We start from the raw sequence: 27,302 nt of genomic DNA, 5'->3' as shown, positions 1-27,302 counted from the left end.
GTCGTACTCGTGGACATTTAGTGTTAGACCATTGGCATGAACTGATAGAATGGTGAACTTTTACCTACCTGTCACTATGTAGGCTTACTTTTTGCTTTTGTCAGCCAAGTCTTAGTGCCGTATGACAGATGGTTCACTATTGGTCTAGGAAACCCTGTTTTGGCTCCTACATGGTGCACAGAAAACTGAGCTGTCATAGCTATGACAGGCATCTATGGGGGTCCCCTTCTAAGGACAAGTTCCTTTCTCTTCAGGATGTGTAAAGAAAGCAGACTGTAAAGTTCCTTCTGCTCTTCTTAGACAGGCTGTGATGTGGTGTCTCCGATTTTTAAGAACTGCAAAACTGGAAATATCAGAAAAGGAAACCAAGAGTTGTCCATTGCAGGGGGCTTTCTTATAGATACAGTTACACTGACTAAGTTGTCTGCTCTTAAATGAAGAATCTGTAAATGGCTGGCATCAAGGGCCTTCATTGACAGGTTTTTAGTAGAGTCTCTATTGATCAAAATTTGGTACATCTTTCTGTGAAATACCATGTTTGATGGTACCCATGCTCCTTCTGTACTGATGTGTTGTAACAGTTTGCTTATTACATACATTTGTACATGCCTACAGACCTTCAAGGTTCTTTTTTGCCACTTGCAAAGTTGTGATCTCAGTCCTTGCTGTCATAAATTATTTTTTATATGCCTGAGTAGCATAGTAAGTGTCCTCCTAGGCATCAAATTTCCAAAAGCCACACTTTGCAATGTACGTTACAGTCTTGGGGAAAGTAATGTTAAGAGCTGTTACAAATGTCAGAGGTTCAGCCCAGCTACTTTGTCTGCTGAGGGGAAAGGTTTTTGCCTACACTGTAAGCAACAAACAGGCAGTAATATACAGCTGTTTATCCTAACACCTAAGGAGGATCCATCTTCCAGCCCCAAACCTAAATTTGAAGTCTGCCAGAAGTACAAGCTCTAGGACAATAGGTTCATACCTGAGCCGCCTTAAGGCGAGGTCCAGCCAGCCCATCTCCTTGACAAAAAAAAAATGCAGTTTTTCAGCTCGCACGTGAATTTGGGGACTCGTGTCCAAAAAAATTGGGAGGGCTTGCCATTGGCATCCTTTCTTTGGAGTGTAATCTGACTTTTATTTTTTTTTTTTTGCCCCACCCTGGCCCAAAATGTTTGCCTAAAGCTAACAACTTGATCAAGTCATGCAGGCATAGATTGGTAGTCAGATTACACTCCAAAGAAAGGATGCCAATGACAAGCCCTGCCATTTTTTTCTTTTAGACACGAGTCCCCAAACTCAGGAGTGAGTGGTGGGAGGATGGCATAATGGTTAAATAGACACAAGGTGCAGGGATTGATTATGACATTGGGTAATTGGCTAGGCTTTTCATGGGCAGTTAGCCTAGTACCAATCTATGAACCTATAACACTCCTCTAGAGTTAGGTTGCACTTGTGGAGAGTTCAGTATGTCATGCCAGACCAAAGCTCACAAAGCGGTCTGAACATCAAGGCATTTGTCTTTTGCGAGTTTGAATTTTGAAGCCGTGTTGTGCATTTGGTCTGAAGCTTCTTCCCAGAGATGTTAGCTTGGAGTTATCCTCTGACCCTCTGCTCCTGACTGTGTTTTAGTGCACATTTACCTACTTGTGCTTTTGATAGTGAACACACACACACACACAGCAGAAGTAGAGGTCATAATACTTGCTCATACTTAGGATCCTGTGATATTTTAAAGGATTCTGAAGTTACAATCTCTGGGGTAGACGGGGAGTCTAGTCCTTCACTTGTAAATCCCACCCAGGAGTACCTGGTTGATTTTCTTGGGAAGAAGATTAAGAAGCTATGGCCCCAACTCTGCCTTTTTGACCTTCAAAAAAAGTCTGAAGCCAGAGGAGCAGAGATAAGTTGCCATCTGTATGGGCAAACCAATTTACCAAGTATCCCACTGTTGATTCTTGGTGATTTCTTCTATCCAGCGCAGGTCACCAAGACTACATTTTTGCCACCAGATGGTCTCAATCTTTGGACAGGTGTGGCAAAACTGTACTGCTGTACCCATCAGGACTTTTGGGGTGCTCTGTCTCATCTATCCAGTTCCCTTCCCACCTGTTGAGGACTGTGGACAACCTTTAGGACTTCCCTAAGTCTGGGCTGAAGGAATAGGATTTTCCTAAGAATGTATAGAACTTTGAGAGTAAGATATTTTGGGTCAGCTTACCTGTGAATTAGTGGATTACCTTCTGAATAGCAAACAGGCATCATCACTGTGGCGAAGCTTTACAGTCCTCTTGCTTCTACTTCTAGAGCTGGCCAGTCAAGAAGATCTCGTAACCATCTGCAGAAAGCTTGTAAATCCTGCACTACATTCCCCCCTTCATGCTGACTCAAGAAATTTGCTCCAGTGATGGTTCCACTGCAGACTTGCCTTCAGATGTTCTTTGTGTTTCACTGTTGCAGTCATCACATTTGGGTCATCTGCCTGCAGGTAGCCCTCAGCCAGCCTGAATACCAGAGTCTTTGGATTTCTGTGTTGGATGCTGTTGCTTCTTCCTTGACAGGTCGTCAGGGGTATAAAACATGCAGCCGATGACATTACATCAGTCTTTCCTGCTGTGCGGTCCTCGAAGCAAAAGCAGTTCGCAAGTGCCGGTTGGTTGACTCCTGAAATTTTCGTTTGAGTTTCAGACCTGAAGTCTTCAAAAAAGCAAAGTACCCCGTTGGAGATGCTTTTTCTTGCACTAACCGATGTCAGTAAAAGTTAACAATTGTCTTACCTGTGGAAAGCAAATACCTCAGAATTTTCATTCTTACTGCATCCCCTGCGTAGGCCCAGACCATGACGTCCCTCATCGTTTTGTGCCTTTTTCAATGCCTGAACTGTCCGGACTATTTTTGCAGCTAATTATTTTCTTACTTCTGTGTACTCCGAAATGGCTTCGTCAAGCCATCCGACTACCGATCTTCCGAAAAAATGTAAGGATAACTACAGAGACGGACCTCATAGGTCCAAAACTGCTGACAATGCTTCTGTTAAGCTAGTCGCCAGTCCGCCGGTACTCTGGCGCTTTCGCAGCCCCTGATACCTGCTACTTCTGATTCACAGGCCTCTACTGAGACCCATGTGGAGTCCGGTATGCTGCAAGATGCTTCTTCGACTATGGAACCTGCTGATGTCTCAACCTTGGATGGGTCCGGAGCCGCTGTGCAGGCACCGGCTTCTGAGGGTGTATTCAGGCCTACAGACATTCAGATTAAACAGACACATCGTTTTCATCCAGGCCTAAAGCACGCACCATGCCTAGAAAACTGACGACCAAACCGCAGGCCCAGGCCCATATGCCTAATAAAACAAATGCTTAGAATGGCTGAAGACCTCATTACCTTGATTAGGTGGAAGCCAGCCTTCCCCCTCTAAGAGATCTAGAACTGAGTTTTTCTGATTCTCCTGATCAGAAATCTGATTTTTCTGCTTCTGATTACCAGGATTTGCCCTTATCTACTTATGAGGATTCTGATGCAGAGGATTCCATTCCCTCTTCCCCTCCAGAAGATTTTTCTTTCAGTGAAACCTTGCACACGGTTAGGGAGCATTTCCGCTGGGAAAGCCAGGATTACTCTTGACTCCAAAAAGAGGCTTGGGGAATTCTTACGCCTACCTCAACACAGGCCTTTAGCTATCCCTCCTGTTCTGGACATTGTAGATGATGCTTTCTTGGAATCTAGCCTTTCCCCAGACACTTTACCTCCAGCTCCCAGAAAACATGACTGGTATTAGAGTACCTGACGCTCAAGTTCCTCTTCAAGAATCCTTCTGCAGATCCAGAGACCATTTCCCAAGTACCAAAAGGCATTAAGGCTACTGCTGCCAGAAATCCTAGCCCTTCTGATAGAGATTCTAGAGCCTTAGACAGATGAGGTAAGAAGGTATACACTTCTGCTACTTTGACCATCGGGGCTTTAAATTGCCAGTTTTATATGCTAAAGTATCAGCAGCATGTTATATAGGGCTACTTAAACAGAAAATGTTGATTACTGAACACAAGGAATTACAGGATTTAATGCATTCTGCAGAACAAGTTGATAAACATACTTTGCAATGTGGTTTTGACGTTTTAGAAGCATCTTGCAGGGCTGCTTTCACTGGGTCTGTACTTAGAAGTCATGCTTGGCTGAAGGAACAAAACTTGCCAGATCATGTAAAAGCTAAATTACTGAATGTTTCCTTAAACCAAGTCCACCTTTTTGGCAACAAAGCAGTAGTCCTCAAAAGGATGGAGGAAAAAGCTAAATCTATGCAAACTGTTAAAGATTTCCTACAAGTACAGCCTCCCAGATTCAGTAGGCATTGGCCTTCTAAAAACTGGTCCTTTCCAGTCCCTTCTAGGCCTTTTCAGTCCAAACCCCGGAACAGCAGACAACCTAGGCTACAGTCTCAGGCTTCTCACAAACCTAAGCAGTGGCGGGCTCCCACATCCAACGCAGGGAGTAGTAAGCAACCCCCCCTATGTAAAACATGCACAATGACTTGACCTTAACCCTTCCAAGCCCTGCTCTACTACCTGCTCCCTTAGGCAGAAAGCTTGCCCTGCATGCAAAGAACTGGGAACTCATTACCCAGGACAATTGGGTTTTGAACATAGTTTCCCAAGGATACAGATACTTCCACGCCTTACCAACACCAAATGGTTGGCCAGACCTACCCCCAAATTAATGGGCGGAGGCCCAACACAGGTTCTCTCTCTCCTCAATGTCAGGGCTATTCATAATGTCCCAGCAGAAAAAAGGGGGAAAGGCTTTTATTCAAGACTCTTTCTGGTACCCAGGAAAGACTACTCCTGGTGTCCTATCCTGGACCTCCCTATTCTCAACAACTTTCTGGTAGTTCCAAAATTCAAAATGCTAACCCTGCAACAGTTTCTTCCCATGCTAGCCAGGGATGCTTGGCTGGCAAGCCTAGACTTAATGGAAGCTTACCTGCACATCCCATTAAGGGAATCTTGCAGGAAATGGCTACGCTTCAGGACAGGCTCCATGCAGTATCAGTTCTCTGCACATGTTCTTCGTGTTTCACTGTTGCAGTCATAACTGTAGGGTGCTCCTGCCGGCAGGCAGCCCGAGGTCGGCCAGAATCCCAAAGTCTGGGTCCGGCGTCGGCTGTACAAGCTAGTACCCTGACGTCAGTACGCTCTGGTACATAGCCCTCAGCCGATGCCATCTTCTCCAGTCTTTCTTGCCATGCGGTGGAAAGCAGCTTGCAAGTCGTTGGTTGGTGATTTTCGAACAGCGTATTTTGTTGTTGTCTGTCCGAAGTTCTTACTTCTCTTCTCAAAGCTAAGTACCCCATTGGGGAATCTTTTTCTTGTTCCTCCGATGTCAGAAAAAGTTAATAATTGTATAACGTGTGGGAAACAAATACCTCATAAAGATTTCCACTCTTACTGTCTACCTTGCTTAGGCCCTGACCCCGACGTTTCTTGTTGTCGGTTCTGTGCCAGGTTCAACTCTCGTACTATGAAGCGCAGGTACGATTGGGCTCTAAATTATTTTGGCAGACGCTTCAATTATAGAATGTCGTCGGACACTACCGGAATTCAAAAGAAGCGCAAAGACAAAGACAGGCCTCCGAGGTCCAAACAGGACTCGTTGCAGCTGGAGCCAGCGTCCGGTTCGGCTGTCATCAGTGAGGCGCCTTTGCAGCCCCTGTCGTCTGCCACTTCTGAACCGATGGCCAATATGGACTCCCATGGGGAGCCATCAAGGCCTACTATTTTAACTGCTGCAGGACATTCGGACGTCGCTCCCTCAGATGGGTCCGGAACCGCTGTGCAGGTACCGGCTTCTGAGGGAGTTTTCAGGCCTACTCACATCACTATTTCAAAGGCAAAGACAAAGACTCCTGTTAAGTCTAAAGTTCCTGCTCAAGCTGCTTCTGAATCTACTCCCAGGACACAGAAGCAATTATTAAAGATGGCTGAAGATTTACTTACAATGATTAGGGGTTCTCACCCCCCACCTGAGAAAAGTCCTCGACAGGATGTTCCTCTGGATTCCTCTGACCAGGCTTCTGTATCTTCTGTCTCTTCCTCTGATCAGGAATATTCTTTTCCTCCTTATGAGGATTCGGATGCTGAGGACTCCTTACCCTCGGCCTCTCCGCCTGAAGATTTCTCTTTTGGGGAAATCTTGCATGAGATGAGGGAACATTTTCATTGGGAAGGACAGGAGTATTTTGCTTCCAAGAAGAGGCTTAGAGAATTTCTTCTTCTTCCTCAGCATAGGCCTTTAGCTATCCCTCCTGTTTTGGACATTGTAGATGATGCTTTTTCTGAGGCTAATTTGAATCCTGATTCCATGCCTCCTGCTCCTTCTAAGCCTGATAGATTTTATAGGGTTCCTGACTCATTTATTCTTATTTAAGAACCCTTCTGCGGATCCTGAAACTATTTCTCAGGGTTCTAAGGCTGCTAAGGTTGCTACTTCTAAAAATCCTATTCCCTCTGAGAAGGATTCTCGTGCTTTAGACAGGTGGGGAAAAAAGGTATATACTTCTGCTACCCTGTCTGTAAGGGCTTTAAATTGCCAGTTTCATATGTTTAAGTGTCAGCAATTTCTTTTGTCTGTTTTGAAGCAAAAGCTTGCTTCCCTTCCTGCATGTGCAGAGGATAAGGAACTTCAGGATGTATTGCATGCTACTGAACAAGTGAACAAACATAGTTTGCATTGTGGTTTTGATGCTTTGGATGCTTCTTGCAGGGCTGCAGCCTCTGGTACTGTTATCAGGAGACATGCCTGGCTTCGTGAACAAAGTTTACTTGAACAGGTTAAGGCTAAGTTATTAGATGCCCCTGTTCAACATGATGTTCTTTTTGGATCTAAGGCTGAGGAAGTTATTAAAAAGATGGAAGAGAAGGCAAAATCTATGCAGACTGTAAAAGATTTCTTGCAAGTTCAGCCTCCTAGATTTTCCAGGAATTGGCCCTCAAAAAAATTGGTCCTTTCCCACATCTGACAGGCCTCAAAGGGGAAGATATAGACGCTCCAGAGGTCGTGGTCAAGTTCAGGCCTCTTACAGATCTAGACAGTGGACTGCTTCTTCACCTAGAAGGGGAGAAGACAGATCCCAATCTCAAAGAAAGCAAACTCAATGACTCTCTCGGTTGGGCTACAGGACCCCTTCACCTGGATGCCCCTCTTGGAGGAAAACTGTCTCTTTTTTACAGAAATTGGACTCATATTACCCAGGACAGATGGGTTTTGGACGTGATTTTGAAAGGTTACAAATTCCACTTTCATACTTTGCCAAGGGCTTACGGTTGGCCAGATCTGCCAAAACATCAATGGTCAGAGGCCTTAAATCAAGTGGATGCTCTTCTGGCCATGAGAGCCATAGAGCCTGTTCCACTCTGAGAAGGGAAAAGGTTTTTATTCAAGACTGTTTCTGGTTCCAAGAAAACAAAACTCATGGAGACCTATTCTGGACCTTTCTGTGTTAAACACCTTTTTGGAAATTCCAAAATTCAAGATGCTTACTCTGCAGCAACTAATTCCAATGCTCTCTCAGGACGCCTGGATGGTGACATTGGACTTAAAGGAAGCCTACTTACACATTCCCATCAGGCAGGAAAGCAGGAAATTCCTCAGGTTCAAGGCAGGTTCGAGACACTTTCAATTCTCTGTACTGCCCTTTGGTTTATCTACTGCGCCCAGAGTCTTTACCAAGTGCCTGGCACCAGTAGTGGCTTATTGCAGACTTCAGGGGATTCAGATTTACCCCTATTTGGACGACTGCCTTATTCAGGCAGACAGCAAATATCTTCTACTTCAACATCTGGACTTTGTTCAACGTCTTCTCCTACTGGGATTCTCAGTGAACACAAAAAAAGTCACATTTGATCCCTTCTCAACAAATGGTATTCTTGGGAGCCCTCTTAAATACAACCTTACAAAGGGCCTTCCTCACTCCAGAAAAACAAACACAGCTGGCTTCAATTTTCAACACCTTGGCAACTCTATCTCAGCTCACTGCAAGGAAATTCCTGCAGACTCTGGGCTACATGGCTTCCTGCATTCTGTTGATTCCAAACGCAAGGCTTCATATGAGAAAGCTTCAATGGTATCTGAAAAGTGTATGGTCACAGCATTGCCACGATCTGGATATTCTGATTCCTCTGATCCCCTGCCTCCAGAGGGAGTTCCTCTGGTGGTCCAGGGTGTGTGCTTTAAACGAAGGAAAGCCTTTTCGTCTACCTCAACCTACTCAAATCCTAACCACGGACGCCTCTGCTTATGCTTGGGGAGCACACTTTCTAGACAATTGCCAGCAGGGAACCTGGACAAAGGACCATCTTCACTGGCACATCAATCTGAAGGAAATGTTGGCAGTTCAAAATGCTCTTCTAGCCATCAAGAACCTTTTGCAACCAGGGCCTCTGCTAATTCGCACAGACAACACCACAGTCAATGTGGTACATAAACAAGCAGGGGGGTTCTCATTCGTACCCCCTTTGCAGACTAGCTATGGCTTTATGGGACACAGCTCTAAATTTGAATCTACATCTCCAGGCTCAATTCATTCCAGGAGAACAGAATCTCTTGGCAGACAGCCTGAGCAGAAACATTTCAGATCCTCACTAATGGATGCTAGACACCAACTTATTCAACAGGATTACTGCAGTTTGGGGATGTCCCCAGATCTGTTTGCATCCCATCTCAATCATCAGCTGCCTCGCTTTTGCACCAGGTCCTTCCACAAAACAGCTTGGAAAGTGGATGCCCTGTCCTTCAGCTGGAGAAGCCTTTCAGGATATGCCTTCCCTCCTCTTCCTCTACTACCTCGGGTATTACTGAAGATAAAACAGGACAAGCCCAAGTTCCTCATCTTGATTGCTCCAAATTGGCCTCGACAGTTTTGGTATCCAACTTTAAAGCACCTGTTCTTGGAGCCTCCTTGGATTCTCCCTCTGAACCCTTCTCTTCTGTCCCAGCATCAGGGTCAGTTACTACATTCCAATCTCAAGACCCTTTGCCTGGCAGCTTGGCTCTTCAAAGGAATTTGATTTCCCCTAGTCTTCCCAAACAAGTTTTGGATGTTCTTCTGGAAGCTAGACGGCCTAGCACTAGGAAATCCTATGCCTCTAAATGGAAGAGGTTTTGTATTTGGATGCAGGACCGAGGCTCGGATCCTCTGGTACCTGATCTCTCTTCTATTTTGCTTTACCTTTCGGATCTTTTATCTAAAGGACTTTCCTTTTCTTCCATTAAGATTCATGCTTCTGCTATTTCTGCTAATTTCAATTCTGATCCTCCTGTTTTTTCTCATCCTTTGGTGAGACAATTCTTGAGAGGGGCTAAAAATTTGCGGCCTCCCAGGACCCCTCCTGTTCCTGCCTGGGATCTTAATTATGTTTTAGAAAAACTTACTTTGCCTCCTTTTGAGCCTGCTGCATCTTCAGATATTAAGTTTTTATCTTGGAAGACAGTTCTTTTGTTAGCATTGACTTCTGCCAGAAGGGTCTCAGAGTTGCAAGCTCTCATGGCTGTGGAACCATACCTTATTTTCCATCAGGACAGAGTATCCTTGAGGACCAATCCTACTTTCATGCCTAAGGTGATTTCGAAAGTGGCTTTAAATCAGACAAGTCACCTTCCTACTTTCTTTCCTAATCCTCAAAATAAAGGGGAAAGGATTTTGCATTCATTGGATGTACACAGACAGTTACGATTTTACCTGGACAAGACTAAAGAGTTCAGAAAATCTAATCAATTGTTTGTTTCTTTTGCCTCCAGTTCTCTTGGAAAACCTATTTCTAAACAAACTATTTCCAAATGGATTGCTTATGGAATCAGATTTTGTTACACTCATCATGGGAAACAGTTTCCAGGTACTATTAGAAGTCATTCTACTAGAGCAGCTGTCACTTCTACAGAGGAGTTCCTACCAAGGATATCTTGGAAGCTGCCACTTAGTTCTGTGCATACTTTTTCCAAGCACTACAATCTCCCACTGTATTCTAAGACCAGGGCAGGCTTTGCCTCTGCTGTTTTGCAGGGTATTCTTGCCTCCCCTTCTTCTGTCTAAGCCTCCTCCCCTTTTTCACTGCTTTGGGATTCCACCCTACAGTTATGACTGCAACAGTGAAACACGAAGAACATAGTACAGTTGTGTACACCTACCATAAATGTAGATGTTAGTGTCTTCACTGTTGCAGTCGGTTTCCTCCCTCCTATCCCCTCCTTTTTCTCTTTTGTGGTGTATTTGTGTTTCCTTGTTGGATTCATTTTTATTTTATTGGGGACTTCTGACATCTAGGGCAAGAAAGGCTGGAGAAGATGGCGTCGGCTGAGGGCTATGTACCAGAGCGTACTGACGTCAGGGTACTAGCTTGTACAGCCGACGCCGGACCCAGACTTTAGGATTCTGGCCGACCTCGGGCTGCCTGCCGGCAGGAGCACCCTACAGTTATGACTGCAACAGTTAAGACACTCTAACATCTACATTTATGGTAGGTGTACACAACTGTACTTTCCCTTTGGCTTATCTACTGTGCCCAGGATATTCACAAAGTGCCTAGCTCCGGCCATTGCATTTTGCAGGCAGAGAAATATTCAAATTTACCCATAGTTGGACGATTGTCTGATTCAGGCAGAAAGCCAGGACTTGCTATTACAACACCTGGCATTCGTAAAACTTCTAACCTCACTGGGGTACACCATCAACGAAAATAAATCTCACCTAGTACCCTGCCAACAGACTGTATTCCTGGGAGCAAGCCTGAACACAACTTCCCAGATGGCATTCCTCACTCCAGAGAAACAAGTTTACTTGACAACCTACTTCAAACTGTTGGCCACAAAACCCCAGCTGTCTGCAAGGAAAATTCTGCAAGTCCTGGGGTTCATGGCCTCTTGCATTTTACATAATTCCATATGCAAGACTGCATATGAAAACTCCAATGCTATCTAAAAAGCCTATGGTGTCAACATTCTCAGGACCCGGAACAATGATTTCTGTCATTCCTTATATCAAGACAGAGTTCCTTTGTTGGGCAGAGGCCTGCTACCACAACAAGGGACTCCCTTTCCCTCTACCCCTTGCCACCCAAACCCTAACAACAAGACTCATCAGACTATGCATGGGGGGCTCACATGGCAGGGCAGTGCATTCAGGGCAAACGGAACCCGAGACAGACAGACCTGCATATCAATCAAAAAGAAATGTTAGCTGTACAGAATGATCTGACAGCCTTCAAAGACCGTATTCTTCTAGGACAACTATTGGTAAAGACAGACACCACATTTATGTGGTACATAAACATGCAGGGGGGAAACCCACTCGTACCCTCTCTGCACACTAGCCATGGCTCTGTGGAACACTTCCTTGAGCTACCAAGTACACCTGCAAGCTCAATTCCTGCCAGGCATACTAAATTCACTGGCAGTCAACTTAAGCAGAAATCTCATGGACCCACATGAATGGAAACTAGAAGCCAAAATATTCAACCTCTTGAGAAACAAATGGGGGACTCCAGAGATAGACCTGTTTGCCTCCCCTCAGAACTACCAATTGAACAAATTCTGCACAAGAACTCCCCACAGCCAAGCTTGGAAAGTGGCTGCCCTGTCCTTTACCTGGGAAAGCCTCTCAGTTTATGCCTTTCCTACTCTGCCTCTCCTCTCGAAGGTTTTACTAAAGATCAAACAGGAAAAGCCGAGGACAATACTGATTGCACCAGACTGGCCATGCCAGCACTGGTACCCCCTCTTGCGCAGTATGGCACTGCTACAACCATGGCACCTGCCTCAGACCCCTTCCCTGCTGTCGGGCCAGATTCTGAACCCTCAGCTTCCAACCCTGACCCTTGCAGCCTGGCTAATTCCTTGAGCTCTCCATTAGCATCCCTCAGTAAGCAGGTACTGGATGCCATTCTGGAGGCAAGGAGGCCTAGTAGTAGTAGTAGAAAATCCTCTACTGAAAAGTGGAAAATATACTGTTCCTGGAGCCTGGCTCAGGGGATGGGCACAAAGCTTACCTCAAATTCTACAGTACTTAACAGAAATGCTCCACAGGGGCCTATCCTTCTCGTCAATTAAAATTCATGCCTCTGCCATTTCAGCACATTGTAATACAGAGCCAGCCCTTTTCTCTCACCCCTTGCTAAAGCAATTAATTAGAGGGGCCAAAATTTTAAGACCCCCCCCCTTCAGGAGAGCTCCCACTCCAGCCTGGGACCTTAACTTTGTATTGGAACCCCCCCCCCCCCTTTTGAACCAGCGGCTACAGCTGAGTTGAAATTCCTTTCTTGGAAAAAAAGCCTTCTTTCTAGCCATCACTTCAGCAGTAAGAGAGTGTGAATTACAGGCCCTCATAGCAGTGGGAACCCTTCATTATCTTCCATGCGGACAGGGTTTCCCTCAGGATTAACCCTTCATTTATGCCCAAGGTGGTGTCTTCTGTGGCTCTAAATCAGTCCATTCGTTTGCCTACTTTTTTCCCTAATCCACAAAACAAAGGGGAACGGATACTGCACTCTCTGGACATGCACAGACAACTTAAATTCTGTTTGGACAGGACTAAGCCTACCAGAAAATCTGAGTAGCTGCTAGTTAGCTTTGTTGCAGGGGCAGAGGGGAAGGCCATTTCAAAGCAAATCATTTTCAAATGGATAGCCCATTGCATTCATTTCTGGTACAAGCACCATGGAAAACCTACCCACAGGGGATAAGATCACCTCTGTGGCATTTCTCAGAGGGGTCCCTACCAGAGACATCCTAGAAGCTGCTATCTGGAGCTCATACATACCTTCACCAAGCATTACCACTTGCCTATCTTTTCTAAATCCTGAGCTGGATTTGCCACTGCAGTCTTGCAGGGATTAATAGCTGGCCCTAATGCTTTTTAGCTTCCTCCTCCCTTCCTTAGCTTTGGAAATCAACCCAAATATGGTGACTGCAGCAGTGAAACACGAAGAACATAGTACAGTTGTGTACACTTACCATAAATTTAGATGTTCGAGTGTATTCACTGTTGCAGTCCTGGTTACCCTCCCTCCAGTCCCCTGATTTTTCTTGGCTCTACCTCTCCTTATGGTTGGTATGTTTATTTTTTCTTGTGTATTTGCTTTTTGATGGGGGTTTTACCATACTATTTAATTGCTTCCTATTATGGTGGCACCTGACATCTGGGACAAGAAAAACTGATGTAATGGTGTCGGCTGCATGGTTTATACCCCTGACGACCTGACGTCAAGGAAGCATCCCTCGCAGAAATCTGAAGACTCTGGAATTCAGGCCAGCTGAGGGCTACCTGCAGACAGATAACCCAAATGTGATGACTGCAACAGTGAATACACTCTTAACATCTACATTTATGGTAAGTGTACACAACTGTACTTTTTGCATATGCTTAGAAAATCATTGCAGGAGTTCAGTGGGTTCTAAGCATACTTTTATCTTGGCTGTCTTCTAGATCTGGGGATTAAGGAGCCCTTCTAGCAAGTAGCAGGGCTTGGCTGTGTTACTCTAAAGGACTGTAAAGGCTGTCCCAGTTACAGAAGGCGGCACAGAGTTTTATTACATCTCTTCATGGTTGTGAAAGTGACTTATGGTATCTGTCCCGTTGTAGAATGCATCAGCTTCAAATAACATATCCACCACTTTCAGTTCTGGATATTTACAATAGGAGGAGTCATGCCATTGCTCCTTCAAGGCCACATGTATGTTGTCAAGGCCATGATAGATGCCTTTTGACATATCAGTATGTGGATCCTGTAGAGAAGCTTCCTCCAGTTTGCTGTGGTTAAGCATTACTTCCATTTCACTGTTGTCAGGTGAGCTTTCCTCCTTGTCCAGAGATTTTCAGCAAGGTGTCTGTGATGATGACTTAACCTTTGCAGGAGAAGAATCTCTCACATTCTGTTACCTGCACAACTGGTTCCTAGTAACCTCTCCTAGAGCCTGTTTGGAGGTGGCCTTTTTGTAGATTCTTTCAAGGTGGAGATGGGATTACATCAAGGATCAGCTCTGAGCCCTTTATTTGCAGTGGTGATGGACAGGTTGACAGATGAGATTAGACAGGAGGCCCCATGGACTATGATGTTTGCAGATGACATTGTGATATGTAGTGAGAGTAGGGACCAGGTTGAGGAGACCCTGGAGAGGTGGAGATATGCTTTAGAGAGGAGAGGAATGAAGGTCAGCAGGGCTAAAACAGAATATATGTGTGTAAATGAGAGGGAGGGTAGAGGAATGGTGAGGATGCAGGGAGTAGAGTTGGTAAAGGTGGATGAGTTTAAGTACTTGAGATCAACAGTTCAGGGTAATGGTGAGTGTGGAAGAGAGGTGAAGAAGAGAGTACAGGCAGGGTGGAATGGGTGGAGAAGAGTGTCAGGAGTGATTTGTGATAGACGGGTACCAATAAGAGTGAAAGGGGAGGTCTACAAGAGGGTAGTGAGACCAGCTATGTTATATGGGTTGGAGACGGTAGCATTGACGAAAAGGCAGGAGTCCGAGCTGGATGTGGCAGAGTTAAAGATGTTAAGATTTGCACTGGGTGTGACTAGGATGGACAGGATTAGGAATCAGTATATTAGAGGGTCAGCTCAGGTTGGACAGTTTGGAGACAAAGCAAGAGAGGCGAGATTGCATTGGTTTGGACGTGCTGAGGAGGGATGCTGGGTATATTGGGAAAAGGATGCTAAGGATGGAGCTGCCAGGTAAGAGGAAAAGAGGAAGGCCTAAGATAAGGTTTATGGATGTGGTGAGAGAGGACATGCAGGCGGTTGCTGTGAAAGAGCATGATGCAGAGGACAGGAAGAAATGGAAACAGATCCGCTGTGGCGACCCCTAATGGGAACAGCCGAAAGATGATGATGATTTCAAGGGTTGACCATACATTGGTGGATGTTCATGATTAGATTACTGTTGCAGTAGCCTATGTCATATGGGATATATACTGTCAAAGATCGGATGACCAGTCAACTTGAAAAGCTTTAGGGCACCTTCCATGCACCCTAACCACTGGTACAGTTTGAGGTGAGTGGTATAAAGTCAATGGTTAGACAGCTGTAGTCTTCCAGAGTTGGGCAGATAAAGTACCTCATTGGAGAATACCTTCCATTTTTACCTTTGTTTCGAGGAAATAATTTTTCTATCAAACTGTTGCTGGGAATGAGGACAAGTGGCTTAGTGTGTCACTAAAGTTGTCTCGGACCTTGAAATTTTAGTCAGGAGGGGAAGAGTGGTATTCTAAGACTTTCACTACTCACTTCTCAGGTATTCTATTAGTAGAAACATGGACCTGGGTCATTCCCTCCCCAGTTCATAAAAAAAAAAATTATATGGGAGCCTTCTGTATTGACCCCAGCTTCAGCTTCCTGTTTGCCTTAACCTCCAGTGCGTCATTTTGCTGTGCCAGTATATGGTTCCTCAAGACTGCTCACCATTTATTCTTGGTGTCTTTGGTGGTTCTTTTTGGGAAGCTGCTAAGGCTAGAGAGGCAGGCATGTCTTCTTTGGGCAAGGAAGAACCTCTTGTCGACATTTCAGCAGGGTTCAGACATTTTTCCTTCTTGAAGTTGCTCTGAGGAACTTGATTCCTGGGGAAAGGAGCATACTTCAGGATATTCTTTTTCTAGGAGGCCTCCTAGGAAAAGGAAACAGTTAAGCATTTTTCTTTACAGGTGTCCCTTCCCTTCGGGCAGACAGGGAGGATTAGCTGAGCTTTACTGAATATTTAAATTATTTTGATCTTTACATTTCAAATCTTCCTTTTCTTTTAAAAATGGTCAAGAATTTCGGTCTTGGGTTAAAAAAAAAAATCTGTCTGGAATTTTTGGTGAATACAGAAATCTCTTATTCCATTTCACAGGATACTGATGTTCTTCATTCCACATTGCTGCAGTCCTAACTATTGGGTAGTCCGCTGTCCAGTCGGCCCGAATACCAAAGTATATGGCTGACGTCGGTCAGGGCGCATTAGACTGACGTCAGTACGTCAGGGTACTAATGCGCATGACCGACGTCATATCCTCAGTCTTTTTTGCCGCATGGTCCGATGCAGAAGCAATTTTGCGAGTGCAGGTTGGCGTTCTGAAAGTTTCTGAAGTCAGAGTTTCAGACCGAATCAAAGTTGGCTAAGTACCCCGTTGGGGATTATTTTCGTTTTTTCTTGCCTCAGTATTTAACCGATGTCAGGAAAAGTGAATAACTGTATTTCTTGTGGGAAACAGATACCTCATAGGGATTATCATACTTTGTGTATACCTTGTTTAGGGCCTGAGCACGACGTTGTTGGTTGCCGCTCTTGTGCTAGATTTAACAAACGCACTATTAAGAGAAGGTTAGACTGTGCCAGGTTAGTGTTTGGGAAGCGTTGTAATTATAAAATGCCGTCGGATGCTCCGACGCCCGCTTCGTCCAAAAAGCGCAAGGACAAAACAGCAAAGCCTAAGGTTGATGAACCGGCAGTCCCGGACGTCGGTTCTTTGGAAGGCTCAGTGGAGCCAGAGGTTTTGCCTGGAATTTCTTTGGAGTCTCAGGCAGAGACTTTACTGTTACAAGATGTGCCCTCTCAGGAGGTAGGCCAGGCTGAGGGGGCTTCTCAGGTAACTGTTCTTCCCTCTCTTCCCAAGGTAGTTAGGGCCTCTCCTTCTGTTTCCAAAACTTCTTTGAGAGGTAGGCCAAGTTTAGCTACAATGGGGGCTTCTCCTAGTACTTCAGGTTCTGTGCCTAAGAAGCATATGCTTAAAATGGCAGAAGATTTGATTACTATGATTAGAGGTTCTATGCCCCCTCCTGATAAGAGGCCTAGGGTGGAACCTGAGTTTGAGAGTTTTGAACAGTGTTCAGAGGTGTCTGAGTCTTCTGCGGAAGACTTGCAGGAATATCCCCCTTATTCTGATTCTGATGTGGATGATTCCACTCCTACGGCTTCTCCTCCTGAGGATTTCTCTTTTTCAGAAACTCTGCATTCCATGAGGGAGCACTTTAAATGGGAAGGCCAAGATTACTCTGATTACAGGAAAAGGCTTAGGGAATTCTTGTTTTTACCCCAGCATAGGCCTTTAGCTATTCCTCCTGTGTTGAATGTGGTGGAAGATGTTTTTGCAGAGGCTTCCCTGAACCCTGATTCTTTGCCTCCTGCCCCTGTTAAACCTGATAGGTATTATAGGGTGCCTGAAGCTCATAAGTATCCTTTTAAGAGCCCTAGGGCAGACCCGGAAACTGTTTCTCAGGGACCTAAAGGTGTTAAGGCCTCTGTTGTTAAAAATCCTGTTCCATCTGATAAAGAGGCAAGGGCTTTGGATAGATGGGGAAAGAAAGTGTATACTTCTTCCACTTTAGCCATGAGGGCGTTGAATTGTCAGTTCCACATGCTAAAATATCAAAATTATCTCCTTTCGCAATTGAAATCTAAGGTGGATGCTTTGGCGGAAGGTATTGAGTGTAAAGAGTTGCTAGATTTAGTTCATGTGTCTGAACAAGTGGGTAAGCATTCTTTGCAATGTGGTTTTGATGCTGTACAGGCCTCCTCGAGGGTGGCTGCCACTAGTTCTGTTCTTCGCAGGCATGCCTGGTTGAGGATCAGAATTTAGCTGAGCATGTTAAGACAAGGATTTTGGATGCTCCTTTACAGTCTGATGTGTTGTTTGGTTCGCCTGTGGAAGCAGTTTTAAAGAAAATGGAGGACAAAGCTAAGTCTATGCAAACTGTTAAAGATTTTTTGCAGGTGCAGCCACCGAAGTTTAGTAGAAATTGGCCTGCTAAGGGATGGACATATCCTGCTTATGATTCTCAGTCTAGGGGTAGGTCTAGACGTGGTAGGGGCAGAGCTCAAGGTTCTTTTAGGCCTAGAACAGGGAGTTCACCTGCTCAGACTTCTGGTGAGGGCAGGGGTCAGTCCTTTCGTAAACAGACTCAATGACTTGCCTTTTCAGCTGCCAGTAGATTCTCGTCTGGCAGCTCCTTTGGGAGGAAGACTGTCTCTTTTCAAAGAAAATTGGGACTTAATTACTCAAGACAGATGGGTGTTGGATATCATTCACCATGGTTACAGGTTTTATTTCCATACACTGCCCCCTTTCAAAGGCATGCCAGACGTTCCTCCTCCACAAAGGAAAGAGGCTCACAAGCAAATTTCTCTGTTACTCCAAATAGGGGCCATTCAGCCAGTCCCTGTATCAGAAAGGGGCCTAGGATTTTATTCTCGCCTGTTCCTAGTACCAAAGAAGGGGAACACGTGGAGACCAATTTTGGATTTATCTATCCTCAACACTTATCTGGACATTCCCAAGTTCAAGATGTTGACGTTACAACAGCTTTTACCTCTGCTGGGCAAAGATCACTGGATGGTAACTTTAGATCTCAAGGAAGCTTACCTTCATGTGCCTATAAGACTACGTTGCAGGAAGTATCTGCGTTTTCGAGCTGGAAATTCTCATTATCAGTTCTCTGCATTGCCCTTTGGCTTATCTACTGCGCCCAGAGTATTCACAAAGGTTCTGGCTCCAGTGATAGCTTACTTCAGGCTAAAAGGAATTCAAATCTATCCTTACTTGGACGATTGCCTGATTCTGGCTCAGGAAAAGGAAGACCTTCTACAGCATTTGGAATATGTCATAGCAGTGCTAAGATGCCTAGGGTATTCTGTGAACGAAATAAAGTCCAGTCTAGTACCCTCTCAAGACATGTGCTTTCTGGGTGTGAGACTGAATACAGCAGCCCAGATGGCATTTTTAACCCCGGACAAACAAAAGAATCTTTCAAGTTACTTCCATCAGCTATCTCTTCAGTCCGGGCTGACTGCAAGGACAGTCCTTCAAGCCTTAGGGTTCATGGCATCTTGTATTCTGGTGCTTCCCAATGCCAAACTGCATATGAGGAAGCTACAATGGTATCTCAAAAATGTATGGACACAGCACTGCCAGGATTTGGACACTGTCATTCAAATAATACCTTGCATTCAAAAGGAATTTTTGTGGTGGGCTCAGGAATGTCACCTAAACAAGGGACTCTCTGTGACCCGGCCAGAGGCGAGTCAGATTCTAACGACAGATGCCTCAGACATTGCTTGGGAGCTCATCTAAATGGAAAGTGGATACAAGACAAGTGGCCTGCCAGACTACAGCATCTACATATCAACATGAAGGAGATGTTAGCAGTCCAGTTTGCATTAATGGCTTTCAAGGAGTTACTTCTTCCAGGGCAGGTGTTGATTCTAACAGACAACACAACTGTCATGTGGTACATCAACAAACAAGGGGAACACATTCTTACCCATTGTGCAGGCAAGCAATGATTTTATGGGAGACTGCGCTCAGCTTGCAACTAACTCTTCAGGCAAGGTTTCTGCCGGGAGCACAGAACTCCTTAGCAGATGTGTTAAGCAGACAAATCATGGATCCCCACGAGTGGAAACTGGATCTTCATGTATTTCAAAAGTTGACAGTGTCCTGGGGAACTCCAGACATAGATCTGTTCGCTTCTCCACTAAACCACCAGCTGCCAAAGTTTTGCACAAAGAGGTTTCATCGCACAGCTTGGAAAGTGGATGCTCTTTCTTTCAGTTGGAAAAATCTTCATGTGTATGCTTCCACCTCTGCCTCTTCTTCCAAAGGTGCTTCTAAAGGTCAGACAAGACAAGCCAAGGATGATTTTAATAGCTCCAGATTGGCCTCGGCAGCACTGGTACCCATTACTGAGGAGTCTGGTAAAGAAGCCTCCATGGCCTTTACCCTTGATTCCACACCTGTTGTCTCAGAGAAGGTCACCTGCTCTATGTCAAGCTTCACTCTCTTCATCTAACAGCCTGGCATATTCTGTTTTGAAAGATAGTAGGTCTCAACTTCCTCAACAAGTTTTAAATGTGATTATGGAAGCCAGGAGACCCAGTACAAGGAAAGTGTACTCAGAAAAATGGAAGAGATTTTTATTTTGGAGTGCAGCAAAGAATTTGGAGATTTCTGAGCCTAATTTGAGTGTGGCTCTTCAATATCTTACTGAGTTATTGGACAAAGGTTTGTCTTTCTCTTCCATTAAGATTCATGCTGCAGCAATTTCAGCTCACTATGATTGTGACCCACCATTGTTTTCACATCCTTTGTTCAAGCAATTTCTTAGAGGGCAAAGAATATAAGACCTCCACGTAGAGCTCCTACTCCTGCTTGGGATCTCAATTTTGTGTTGGAGAAACTTACTCTACAACCTTTTGAGCCTGCAGCTACTGCTGAACTGAAATACTTGTCATGGAAGACTGCTTTTTTGTTGGCCATTACTTCTGCTAGAAGGGTTTCTGAGTTACAGGCCCTTATGGCGGTTGAGCCTTTTTTGATTTTTCATAAGGATAGGGTATCATTACGTACAAATCCTTCCTTTATGCCTAAAGTGGTTTCTAGTGTGGCTTTAAACCAAACTATTCATTTGCCTACGTTTTATGCAGATCCCCAAAACAAAGGGGAAAAGATTTTGCACACTTTAGATGTACACAGGCAATTGCGTTATTACTTGAGCAGGACTAAGGATTTTAGGCAGTCTCAGCAGTTGTTTGTTTCTTTTGCTTTGAGTTCTCAGGGCAAGCCTGTGTCAAAACAAACTATTTCTCGGTGGATTGGGTTTTGCATTGCCTTTTGTTATTCCCATCATGGCAAGGAGATTCCAGCTGGGATTAGGCCTCATTCCACTAGGGCTACTGCCACTTCAACAGCTTTTCTAAGGGGGGTGGCAACTAAGGACATTTTGGAGGCAGCTACTTGGAGTTCAGTGCACACTTTCTCTAAGCATTACCACCTTCCTCTCTACTCTAAGTCTAGGGCTGGTTTTGCAACAGCCATTTTGCAAGGCATGTTATCCGCTCCTGCTTCTTTATGATTTGCCAGCCTCCCTTACCTCTGCTTTGGGATTCTACCCAATAGTTAGGACTGCAGCAATGTGGAATGAAGAGCATAGTACAGTTTTGTACCTACCATAAATGTAGATGTTCGAGGATCCACATTGCTGCAGTCCAATTTACCCTCCCTCCTTCCCCTCTGTGTTAGGGGTGGTTGTGTAGGTGAGGTTATGTTCAGCTGAGTTTGTATATATTGTACATATGTTTGGTGCAGGTATGTTTGGTGTTTTTGGGCCTTATCTTTTCAGGGTCTTCTGACATCTGGGGCAAGAAAAGACTGAGGATATGACGTCGGTCATGCGCATTAGTACCCTGACGTACTGACGTCAGTCTAATGCGCCCTGACCGACGTCAGCCATATACTTTGGTATTCGGGCCGACTGGACAGCGGACTACCCAATAGTTAGGACTGCAGCAATGTGGATCCTCGAACATCTACATTTATGGTAGGTACAAAACTGTACTTTTCTGGGATATCTCTTGGATACAGCCCTCATGACTGCTATTCTTCCTTGGGACAAAATGGAGTTTTACAAGGAATAATTTATTTTTTTAACCAAACCCTGGCATGTGCCAAGGAGTATCTTAGGTTTCAGGGCTTCTACAACTCTCTCAGTTCATTTGGCCAGATGACACGTGATGAAAATTCAGTGGCTTATACAGTAAGTTTGTAAGTGGAACCAGCACGAGCAACCCCCTTATTTCAGATGCCTGTGCTAGTGATTGTAAGAAGAGAGCTACTGTGGTGGGTGAATCAGTTGCCTTTCAACCCATGGCTCCTTTTACCTTTCCAGCCTCTACTCTCTAACCACTCGGGCTTTGCTTAGGGAACTGTATCCAAGTGTGGGTGAAAGTTCAGGATCTGTGGAACAGCAGAACAAGTGTCAACTAATGGCAAAAGTAAATACTCTAAAATCGTTAAACTCCATTTGTATTGCAGACCTTCTCCTAGTAATCACAGACCACAAGACCACAGTGATATGGAACATTAACAAATGGGGGAGATGACACAGCAGACCTGCTTTGCAAACCAGCTTATAGCACTTGGAAACTAGTAACAGAGCACACTGACACCCTCCAGGCTATTTATATTCTATTGGAGCAAAACTCTATAACAGATGAGTTGTGCATTGCCAGGACAGACCCATGAATGGAATTGCAGACAGTGTAATAGATCCAACTCCAGAAACACTTCAAGTAGCTCTGCTTACCTTATTTTACAACAAAGAAATTCTGCTACAAGACTAAAAGGCCTGGAAGACTTGTATGCCTTTTCATTCCCATGTGTGGAAATGTTCTGTATGCTTTTGCTATGATATAGGGTTGTTCTTAAAATTCAGGAGGACTTTTTCAAGAAGACGCTGGATCTCACTTTTTGCCCACAGAGCAGTGGCAGTCTCTCCTCAGAATAGTCAAGGACAGTTGCCACAAGCTTGTGTATGGTATAGACTTGCTCATACAGGGCAGAAGTTGTTAGACCCCAGCTTCTTCAGCTCACTCCCTGGATGATGACATTGTAATACTTGTTAGGCACCTGTTTTCTGAGGACATGCTGCAGATATTAAAGTAGACTAAGAGCTACTAGAAAATCATATTTGGAGAAGTGGAAAAGATTTTCTAGTTAATGTCAAAGTAAGACCCAGTATCCTTTTATGACCTAGACTCCTGTGGTTGTATAGTATTTGTACGAGTTTATATCCTCTGGTCTTTCTTCTTTATATCCAGTTTCACTTTTCAGCGATCATCGCTTGTCTGTCCATGGATACCCCTTTCTACCCTGCGTTAAGTGAAAGCTTTTGAAAACTGTTTTACTTACCCATCCATCTAGAAGATGGGTGACTCCTTCTTGGTATCTCAATTTTGTACTGCGGAAACTCGTACTTTTACCTTTTGAACCTGCTCATGAGATTAGTTCTTAGCATGGAAGTTTTGCTTGTTCGTCCGAGTTTTGCAAGTATTTGAGTTACAAGCTCTTATGATGAATTGATCTCAGTCTTCAGAAAGATAACTTGAGGCATAAAGGAAGGATTTTTTCTCAAAGTGGATTCATAGTTTGCTTTGAACCAAGCTATGCATTTCTGTTTTCTATCCAGAATGAAATGGTGTACACTAGTGAACTCTTTACATTGTGGATGTCCACAAGCAACTCATACTAAATTGACGGAATAGAAAATGCCTAATCCACTCTTATTTTCTATGAAGGTAAGAAAAAGGGACAGTCTGTCAGTTTCTAAATGGCTGTCTAATGCTATTGCTGTTTTGCTATTCTTACAGTAAAATGCTTCCAGGCAATGTTGGTGCCTACTTTACCAGGTCTTTGGCTACTTCTGTCTTTTTGGAAAGTGGTGGATTTTAAAAATGTACTAGATGCAGCAATTTGTTCATCTGTGCACATCTTTACTAAGCAGTATAAACTCTCCAGAGCAGGCTTTGCTAAGGCTATTCTCTAAGAGCTGCTGGACTGTGATCCTTTTCATTCTAAGCTCTGGTATTCATGCCATATAGCTTAGGTTACTGCACCAGTGATCTAATAATAAACATGGTACAGCTGTGGAAGCAAACTTATCATAGTAGTAGATGTTTGAGTAAGGTCACTGTTGCAGTAGGAACACACCCCTTCGTCACCCTTCTATTTGTTTTTAATGCCAGGATGTCATTTTTTGTCATTTTCTTCTTGCGCATACCTGGCACATACCTATTGAACAGGAATATGGCTTCCTTTATTTTGACTCGAGAAAGGACAGAGTTTGGTGCACTAACCATGGATTTGGTACTGCTCATCTCAAGCTGTACTCAAGCTGTACAATGGTTAGAACACATGGAAGGTGTCATAAAGCTTTGGAAGCTGCCAGAATATGTTCAGCGTAGATTAGGCTACTGGGATTTATTGAACATCTACTGTTTTGTTAAGTTTATGTATGCAACTATACTTTCTCTTACCATTTCACAGGCCTTAATCTGGAGAAGTGGGAACCTTTTTAGTGTTAGTTGTTCCTGGAGATGAATGTGGGGCTTATTGTTTTAGTTGCTTGGTCAAGAAATGAAGGATCCAAGTAGTATCCACTGCATCTTTGAGCTTACTACCACAGTCTTCGTAAAGCATATTTAATTGCATGCCTAAGGATATGAGATTTGCAGTGTATTGAGATGTTAGTGGTTTAGGCTATCTCTTGCTTACGGGCCTTTTGATATTATGTGACCCTTTGTTGCAAAGACCTTTATTGGACAATCCTGATCAGCCTTCTAGTGGCTGTTCAATTTGTAGGGTGGAAGCTTTCACAAGTGGGGATACTGGATGCTTCATTTGTGGATTTGATGAGACTTCTGTACTCTCACATAGTGCAGGAATTATGGCCTTCCAAGACAGAGGGGACTTGACATCAACCAATTGGAGCCGAGTGCAGTTCATTTTTGTCCTATATCTTTCCTCATTTGGTCAGAGAGCTACTCCATGTTGCATCTAAGCAATTGGGGGTACACAAGGTTGTACACTGTGTACAAAGAGGTGCTGCTCATCTGGCAGTTTATCCTCAGCAAGGTGGCAAAGTAGATGGGCACTGAGCCATGTTTCAGCTTTGGATTTAATTGTGCGGAAGTGAGGTTTTCGCGAGATTCTCCTGTTTGCTGTTCAGGCAATGATGTCTGTCCATCTGCTCCCTATTTCAGCAGGACATGATGGTAGCAGTTCATGTTCTTTCTGGTGTTGCATATGAGGTATTTGCATGCATTTGCAGTGATACTGTGCCTCATTGAAAAGATTAAGAAAGGCTAGGGCTCCTTTCCATTGCTCTTTCGTGGCCAGGAAGAGCATGGTTTCTGGATCTAAAGTTTGTAGTAATGTTTATCTTCCAGTCCAAGGTAAGCATGTTAACTGGGTTTGGGAGACAGCCACCTTCAAATTAGGATCTGGCTTTCTTTGTAAGACACACTGATCCTTCATGATTTTCCAGTTCCAGTCCCAGAGGTTATTTCAGGCTATTAGGAAGCCTTTCACAAAGTAGAACTTTACTTCCAAGTGAAAACAGTTGTCATTCTCGGAGAATGCTACCCTTACTGCTTTTATTTGTTGTCTTATATAGCCAATCTTGACGTATCTTGGACACTTGTATAATTTGGGCCTTGGTTGCCCTGTGTGTCTGTCACCTGTTTCTATTTATGACATCACGGAGGACAGGATTATAATCTAGTAACAGCTGGACAAGTACTTATCTGAAGTGCTGCTGCTTTGTTTGTTGAAGAACCTCTCCTCTGCATGGGAACTAACCTTTTTTGTTTGACAGGCCGGCTTGTCTGCTATTCAGACTAGTAACTTGGCAATATTAGTGTGTCCTGGAAGGCAATTTTTCAGGTGGCCATAATTTCTGCTTGTAGGTTTTTGGAAACTTCAAGCAGTTGTGTATTAAACTGTATCTAGTTTTTCATAATGATAGGGTACCCCTTGGTATGAATCCGCATTTATTTCCGAAAGTGGTTTGAGTGTTACCTGAACTAATCCATTATCCAACCAGTTTTATTTGTGGCAACAGAAATGAGGGAAGAGAGCCCTTTATGGCCTGGATGAGATCGAGCAGTCCAGACATTACCTGGACTGGGTGTTGGCGTGAGGAAGACGGACCAGATGGAAGGGCTTAGAATTACCAAGTAGAAGCTTCCTAAATGGTTGGTCAGCTGCATACATTTTCTTCATGTGACTCATTACCTGCTGGTTAATACTGTGGTCAAAGCTTATCCCACCTGAGGGGCATCTGCCTTCAGTACTTTCTGAAGATTGTCTCCATTGCAGATGTCTTTGCCTTGATCACTTTGATGCACAGTCTTTGGTGCACGTCATTACCAAGCATTGTCTTAACTGCAGGTCAAGGGGTCCTATTGCGTTTGAAGTCAGTACTCCAGGACTGTTTGTTTATTTGGAGTTCCTCTAGCTCCTTCCTTACAAATGGTACTGCTTGTATTCAGTCCAACCAAGGACTATCAAAGTATGTTTTTATTCATGGATTTGCAGCTAATGTTCTTACAGTATAGTTTTACTGTGAAGCCTATACTTGATAGGAATGTACTCCCTCCATCCTTCAGAGGATGTGTGATGGTGCTGCAGCTTTTGGTTGTTCCTGTTTAGCCTGGCAATCCTGTATTTATATTTGTTTAGTAACTTAGTGTTAAATTTGTAAAGTTAACTAGTGGCATGGGGGTAAACGGGTGGGCCCTGAAGATCTCTAGTTGCATAATTGGCATGTTATGGCATGCATCAGTACAGCACATGGAAGTCCCTGAATGTTTGCTTTTCTTATAGAAAAAGTCCCAAATTCTGATTAAAGATATACCCAAGCAATGCCTTGTTTAGTGAGGGTTGTCTTGTTCCTACCATGTCAGCTGAACTATGTCAATTCCCTAATTTTTTGAAGTAACATACAGCTTGAACTGGAAAACACAAAATGTATCGCGTAGATTGTTTTTTTTTTTTTTTTTCATATGGATGAGTCTTTTGTAGACTTGTAGTGTTTTATGAAAGAACTTCTGCATATTTTTTTTCTAATAAAAGCTGTAACAAAATGTATGTCTTTATTTTCTGGGTTGATCGAGATGCTTGTCTGCATACTGTCCTGTAGTTCTTGACTTACTAATGCTACATTAAGTACTTGCCGGTGTAAGATTTAATTTTCTGCTTTATTGCCATGTCTTTTGAAGACAGTTTGAGCAGACCAGTGAGAGAAACACTCCATGGTATCAAAATTTATTTGAAAATTATAAACTGGAAGTTTTATACTGAAGTGTTCAGTGTCACAAGAGGCAGGTAAGTGTCTTAACCTTATGACTAATGATGGAAACTACTGTCATGCAATAACTGTCAGACTGTACAGAATTAAAACAAAAACTTAATCTGGGATTTATGCTTGGGTTGAATTTGGAACTTTAATATTAGACACTATACTATTACAGAAGTCATTTCTTGAGCAAGCATGCTAAGGGGTCTTCCTTCAAGGAGGGGACAGTAGAGCAGCAAATCTTTACATTGTAACTTGTCACTTTTTTTCCATAGAAGTCCTTCCCCTTGTGTAATTCGCCATTTGTCAGTCGCATGCTGAGGTGACTAGACCCTTAGATTTTTCACAAAATAATGAGCGGCATATTTAGTGGTTCAAAATTTAGTTGCTTGGCTACATTTTTCCATACTTGAGCAGTTTTTCAGCCATTTTTGTTCACAAAGCAGTTGATACAGTATAATGTGACAGTGTGTGACTTGCAAGTGTCATTGCAGAGATGTAACACACAATGACTCTAAATAGCTTCTGTCCTACAGGGTTTGTAAGTACTGTAACCATTTAATAAACATAATGATGCTGGTTGAAGATTTTCACACCTTTTCTGGTGCTGAAATGTGCTACAACTGGAAATGTCATCTAAAAAGAAACTGAAACCAAGTCATG

General features: G+C 43.9%; 1 protein-coding gene across 1 annotated transcript in view; it reads left to right on the top strand.

Annotated features, from left to right (window-relative positions):
• The window catches only part of CXADR (CXADR Ig-like cell adhesion molecule), a gene marked incomplete in the record, with an annotated part of 696,415 nt that extends 669,829 nt beyond the window's left edge, over window positions 1–26,586 (top strand). Inside the window, 1 exon segment of the mRNA XM_044072195.1 lies at window positions 26,563–26,586. Coding sequence (XP_043928130.1) covers window positions 26,563–26,571 — 9 coding nt within the window.
• Window positions 26,587–27,302: the final 716 nt, after the last annotated feature.

Source organism: Protopterus annectens, chromosome 5.part0 (genome assembly GCF_019279795.1).
Source record: "Protopterus annectens isolate FY-2018-M chromosome 5.part0, PAN1.0, whole genome shotgun sequence".
NCBI classification, from domain to species: domain Eukaryota; kingdom Metazoa; phylum Chordata; order Ceratodontiformes; family Protopteridae; genus Protopterus; species Protopterus annectens.
The sequence above is the reverse complement of the archived record's forward strand: the minus strand, read 5'-3'. Positions and strand labels throughout refer to the sequence as shown.